Raw genomic sequence first — 6,249 nt, forward strand, 5'->3', positions numbered from 1 at the left:
GATAAAGTGCTGGATCGTGGCAGTTGGCCTTGTCGCTCTGCTGGCTCTTCTTCTCACGCTGCCAAAGAACGTCACTTGTTCTCGGGGATTACATATAACGGCGAGGCAGCATGCATTAAGATGCCGCAGCATATATTGTAACGGTTGAAGGAGCTCCTTACATACACTCAACCCGTATACAATGCATCAGTCATACAACGTGCCAGAGGCTACATACTGGTGATTCGGGTCTCTTAGTGCATTAGTACCACAATATTGAGCAGGGGGCAGAAGGTGGGGCAGCACTCACCGAACACACCGAGTCTTGCGGGGCAGAACCATCGGTGAACCACTTTTTTTTCTGTCGGCAGCCATCCCACTTTGAAGCCAATGCCAATTGCAGCCAGCCAAAACTTTCCTCTCTCCGGCTCCCGACCAAAAAGTTTCGAGGGGACCAAGTCAACATACAGGCCCTTCAAGATGGCGACTTCAGAACAGGACATGCCCTTTATAAGGAACCTGGCGTCAAGCGGTAAGCAGCCAATGTCTCTCGAAGTATATCCAGAGCTAACTCGAGGCCCCCAGATCGCCGCATCCGCACGAAAGCCCTGGCCTCCCTCCAGACCTACCTCACGGCGCAACGAAAGCTCGACCACCTGACGGCGCTCAAGCTATGGAAGGGTCTCTTCTTCGCCATGTGGATGTGCGACAAGCCGGTGCCGCAGCAGAACCTCGCCAACGACATGGCCGACCTCTACGCATCGCTGCCGGGCGCGAAACCGATGGACGCCAGCAAGCCCGACAGCAACGACAATGTTACCATCTGGTTCACGGCCGCGTACGAGGTGCTGGCGCCGCAGTGGACAGAGATTGACGTGCTGCGCATGGAGAAGTTCCTGCGGCTCGTGCGCCGCATGTTCGCGGCACAGCTGCGCTGGGTGGGCGACAAGCAGTGGGCCACGGAGAGGCAGGACAAGACGATCGCGCTGCTGAAGCAGTGGCACTTTGAGAGCGAGGGCGACGTCGGCCGCGTGCCGCCCGGTCTGCGGCTGCACGCGCTCGACATCTGGGTCGACGAGATGGAGAGGGTCGGGCTCTTCGAGGGCGAGGGCGAGGAGGCTGAGGCCAAGCTGGCGTTTGCGCACAGGCTGCGGGCAGAGCTCGTCGAGCCGCTGACGAGCTGTCCCATCAAGTCTGTGCGGACGAGCGCGCGGGCAGAGCTCGAAGATGAGAGGCTGCCGTGGAACCAGGGCAAGATGGACGAGGATGCCGACGGTGCCGAGGCTGTGGGCAAGGAGGGCGGCGACGACGATGACGATGAGTGGGACGGTTTCAGGGATTAGAGGGGCTGACCGTCTTTTGCGACTTCTGTCCGCAAGAGTATCTGCATTATCGGCGTCGAGGCGTTTGGTAGACCTGGGATATCACATTTCGAGGGCCTGACTGGGCTGCTCCTGGCTGGCTGCTCCCTAGCTGACCGCTCCAATGACTGTTGGCCCTTGAGCAGCGGGGTTTTTTTCTCTCTCTCTCTCTCTCGTTCTCGATCAACTTGAACATGCAAAGCCAAAGGATGCATAAGCTGATGGGATTCAGCTCTGTCCTTGGCGAAGCTCGCCGCAGGTGTCGACATGACTGTGATCCTGGGGCTTGTGGCTGCATACTCGGTGGTGAGAGATACCCTCGCTGAGCACGCCCCCAACAGGCGCTGACAAAGTCCCCCTTAACTGCACCGCATGCTCATCTCCGGCGGAGCCGTATAGCCCCCCCCCCCCCAACAGCAGCAACGGCGCGCCGCGGGAATCCGCACAGGCCGCGGACCCATCGCATTGCTACCGCCCTACCGCCCTGCAGTCGTCCAGAATGTGACACGCGCGGCCAGAACGACCGCGCCCGCCATTTTGGGAAACTTCCAGTCTGACTGTGTCGAATGTCTGCTGGATTTCTCCTTCCCCTCTTCTTGCTTCTGATTGTTGGATTGATGGGCATGTACAGCATCGACCTTGCCGGCGTCTGAGTCCCCCTTTTTTTGCTTGCAACCTCGATTATACCCCCGTCACTCGCTATCACTCTCGTTATCCCACATTTGCTATCAACACCATGGCAGCCCCCGGACACGCGGCCGCCCCGAAGCCAGTGTCGAGTGCTGGCTCGGCAGACACGAACGGCATCAACGGACACGCCAATGGAGACGGCGAAAAGACAATCACGATCAACGGCAACCACGTCTTGACCCTGCAACAGAAACACGTCGTCCTGGAGCACACAGCTCAGGAGGCATACGAAGAAGGTAGTGGCATCTGCGGCCTTTCGCTCGGGACCGCTGGTACGTACCGTCGTCATTACTACAATCGTCGTCGTCGTCTTCGTCGTCACCCTCTGGTGCCGGCGCTGGGTCTCGTCCTTTTGCAGCTGCTGACCTCGAGCTTTCGCAGGCTCACCCGATACCACGATCGCTCTCTACAATGTTCTCTGGGCCGAGCGCGATGGCACCAACCTCCACATCACCCATGCCCAGCCGACGTCCAAACACAAGTTCCGCCCTGTGACGGCCACGGTGGACATCTCGGCCAACAGCGCCGAAGCTGTCGATCAGCTGGTCGAGGCACTGCTCTCCAGAGCCTACGGCCGGGCCAAGCGCCAGAAGAGGGCCAAGGTGCTTGTCAACCCCCACGCAGGCCCCGGAGGCGCCGTCCACAAGTGGCACCACGATGTCGAGCCTCTGTTCAAGGCGGCCCGCATGACGATTGACATGCAAAAGACTGTGCGGTCCGGCGAGGCCATTGCGATTGCTCGCGACCTCGACATTGCCCAGTTCGACACCATTGTTGCGTGTTCTGGGGATGGGCTCCCCCACGAGATCATCAACGGGCTCGGTGCCCGCGCCGACTCGCGTCACGCGCTCGAGAAAATTGCCGTGTGCCAGATCCCCTGCGGCTCGGGCAACGCCCTGTCGTGCAGCACGTTTGGGACGTACCAAGCTGGTGAGGCTGCCCTGGCCCTCATCAAGGGCGTAGATACGGTCATAGACTTGACGAGCATCACGACGGGCGAGGAGCGCAAGCTCAGCTTCCTCAGCCAGGTGGTGGGCATCATCGCCGAGGCCGACCTCGGCACGGAGCACATGCGATGGATGGGCAACCACCGATTCACGGTCGGCGTGGCGCAGAGGATCTTCAAGAAAAAGGCGTATCCCTGTGATGTTGCCGTCAAGATCGAGCTGGACGACAAGGAGACCATTCGAGCGCATTACCGAGAGAAGCTCAATGCCGCGCCGGTGACGATGACCAAGGCAGACGGCGCCGGCCTGCCTCCGCTCAAGTACGGCACGATCAACGACGCGCTGCCTGAGGACGGCTGGGTGTCGGTCAAGTACGACAACATGGGCAACTTTTATGCCGGCAACGTACGTGTCCCTGCTCGCCGCCGGTGGGCTGTGTGTCAAGGCTAACAGTCACAGATGCCCCTCGTGGCGCCCGAGTCCAACTTTTTCCCAGCGTCGCTGCCCAACGACGGACTGCTCGACCTTGTCACGATTGACAGCGACATATCCATCCTGAAGCAGATTGGCATATTGACGGCCGTGGGCGACGACAGCACTTTCTTTTTTCGCCAATGCCGACGTCAGCTACCGCAAGGTGACGGCGTACCGGTTCACGCCGCGCGACCAGAAGACGGCTACATCAGCATTGACGGCGAGAAGTTTCCGTTGCCCCTTTCCAGGCGAGATCCATCCGGGGCTCGGCAAGACGTATTCAAAGACGGGGCGGTACGAGGCGATTGGGGTGTAGGGGGTGGAGCGAAGACGACGTGTGGAATGATACCCAGAGAGAGCAGTGCCTCTTCAATTTCTTTCTGTAATTTTAATCCAGCGAATTCGTACGGCAGACGTTGAATCATGCAAGGTGCGCCATGTATGTTCGCAGCAGGTACCACCAGCAAGGCCAAATTATATTTTCGCTAGTGAGGCAAGGCTAGCGACATGACAACCAGAGGCCACGGCGAGGCCCACCGCTTCATGTATGCACATGTAAGTTACAGCTACCCAACTTAAAACAAGATGGATGAAAACTGTAAACTGCAAGCTGCAGCTTCGAAGGCTACATTGTAATTCTGGGCCCATGAGGCTGCGGTTTCGAAGGCCGAGGCTGCAGCTGTGGCTCAGTGCTCCGCCACAGCCGACACGGGGCCGCTCCGTCGCTCTTTTGGGCCACAATGAGGGTCACGGTTGCCAAATTGGGCCCTGTCCACGACTATGACACGGCAGTCGGCAGATCGCTCGAGCTTGGTCGACCGCAGAGGTTGACTCACTCATCAATTCATTGTTGACCGTCTCGCGTCTCGGAGCCCAGGCGAGCCAGCTCTTTGTTTCACAGCTCGAACCCTCAGATTGACTCGTGATCCTAGATCCATCAAGGTCCATCAAGGTCAATTGCCTCGTGACGCCAAACGATCCCCAATTGCCTCACCCGACCAAAGACCATGTCTCTGCCGAAATCCGGGGACCACCCCCCGGCGGCTCTCCCGCCCATCGACATCAAGCCGTTGCTCAAGAGGCTCTGGCCTGTGCCTCTGAATGGCCCTCAGGTGACGGCCGACGAGATCGCCGAGGCCATCTCCCACTTCTTCACGGCCCGCGTGTCCCAGGCCCAGGCTGCGTCGCTGCTTATCTCGCTGCACTTTACGAACCTCGACCGTCGCGCCGATGTCATGGCCAAGTCGGCCTACGTCATGCGTCAGGCCGCCGCCGCCGTCGACCTGCCGTCACTCGACCGCGTCGTCAAGGCCAAGGGGCTCGCCGAGGGTGGCTACGGCGGCGGTCTCTGCGACATTGTCGGCACCGGTGGCGACGCCTACAACACATTCAACATTTCGACGACGGCGAGCATCCTCGCGAGCGCCCTCCTCGCCGTCAGCAAGCACGGCAACAAGGCGTCGACGTCCAAGTCGGGCTCGGCTGACCTCGTCGCCCACATGCAGCCTCGCGCCCCCGTCATCACAAACGTCAGCCCGGCGACGCTCGAGAAGGTCTATGCCGCCACCAACTACGCCTTCCTCTTCGCGCCCGTCTTTCACCCGGGCATGCGCTTCGTCGCGCCCATCCGCAAGGAGCTCCCCTGGCGCACCATCTTCAACCTCCTCGGGCCCCTCGCCAACCCGGTCGAGGACGCCCTTGAGGCCCGCGTCATCGGCGTCGCCCGCAAGGAGCTCGGCCCTGTCTTTGCCGAGGCCCTCACCATCGCCGGCTCCCGCAAGGCCATGATCATCTGTGGTGACGAGGAGCTCGACGAGGTCTCGTGCGCCGGCCCCACCCTCATCTGGCGCCTGCGCGAAGGGGCCCGACGGCGTCGTCAGGACCGACCACTTCACCGTCGAGCCCGCCGACTTTGGTCTGCCGACGCACCAGCTCGACGAGGTGTCACCCGGCAAGGAGCCGGCGGGAAAACGCCGAGATCCTGCGCCGCATCCTCAGCGGCGAGGTCGCCGACGACGACCCCATTATGGAGTTTGTCCTCCTCAACACGGCCGCCCTCTTTGTCGTCTCGGGCATCTGCGAGGCCGACACGAGCAGCATGGGGCCCGGCGACGACGGAAACGTCATCACGGAGCGGGGCCCGGCGGCGAGCGCTGGAAGGAGGCGTCCGGCGCGCGCCCTGGGCCGTCAAGAGCGGCGCTCGCCTGGAAGCAGTGGTCGGCTTTTGTGGACGTACCAACGGTTTGCGTGATGCCCGGCTGCGAGGGGGGGTTGCTGCGGAAGTGCGGAAGGTGACGGCAAAAGCTGAGCAGAAGCTACGGTGATGCTCGACAAATTGAGCAAAGGGAAAACAAATCCGAGAAGATAGCGACAAATCAGATCGAGGCGAATGAGCAAAACAAATGAAATTGAACGAGTGCCCTTGATCTATGTACCATCTAAAGCACCCTCTAGACCGTCACCTCGCTTTTCTTTTCCTCCTTGTCCAGTCCATCCCAGGATAACCCCCCCCCCCTCTTCTTCTGGTCCGTCACACTCGCTGTGGCTGCTTACGCAGCCGAGCACGCAGCCCGCGCGCGGGAGATGCCATCATGAATACGTTTCGCACGTTTTTCCCCCGAAGCCGGTCGTCCTGCCGCACCGCGTCGTGAGCAGCACGCCAGCAGCCGGCCCCCCCCCCCCCCCCCGCCTTGGAGATAAAAGAAGGAGGGGGGGGGGCCTTCTGGACAAGGGGAAAAGGACAAGCCCGGGGCGGGGGGTCCTGATAGGGGAAGGAGGGCAGCAGGGGGAAGGGGTTT

General features: G+C 60.8%; 3 protein-coding genes across 3 annotated transcripts; all 3 read left to right on the plus strand.

Moving 5' to 3' along the window:
* Positions 1 to 459: 459 nt before the first annotated feature.
* On the plus strand, positions 460 to 1,322 carry VDBG_01424 (rRNA processing protein RRP1; the record flags this gene model as incomplete). The annotated part of the gene is made up of 2 exons (XM_003009695.1): positions 460 to 511; positions 565 to 1,322. 2 exons carry the CDS (start codon positions 460 to 462, stop codon positions 1,320 to 1,322), a joined length of 810 nt encoding a protein of 269 aa, XP_003009741.1.
* Positions 1,323 to 2,076: 754 nt separating this feature from the next.
* On the plus strand, positions 2,077 to 3,954 carry VDBG_01425 (sphingoid long chain base kinase; the record flags this gene model as incomplete). Its single annotated transcript, XM_003009696.1, has 4 exons — positions 2,077 to 2,302; positions 2,412 to 3,382; positions 3,437 to 3,745; positions 3,865 to 3,954. 4 exons carry the CDS (start codon positions 2,077 to 2,079, stop codon positions 3,952 to 3,954), a joined length of 1,596 nt encoding a protein of 531 aa, XP_003009742.1.
* Positions 3,955 to 4,458: 504 nt separating this feature from the next.
* Positions 4,459 to 5,775, plus strand: VDBG_01426 (anthranilate phosphoribosyltransferase; the record flags this gene model as incomplete). Its single annotated transcript, XM_003009697.1, has 1 exon — positions 4,459 to 5,775. One exon carries the CDS (start codon positions 4,459 to 4,461, stop codon positions 5,773 to 5,775), a length of 1,317 nt encoding a protein of 438 aa, XP_003009743.1.
* Between the last annotated feature and the right edge of the window lie 474 nt (positions 5,776 to 6,249).

This window comes from Verticillium alfalfae, genomic scaffold, assembly GCF_000150825.1.
Source record: "Verticillium alfalfae VaMs.102 supercont1.1 genomic scaffold, whole genome shotgun sequence".
NCBI lineage: Eukaryota > Fungi > Ascomycota > Sordariomycetes > Glomerellales > Plectosphaerellaceae > Verticillium > Verticillium alfalfae.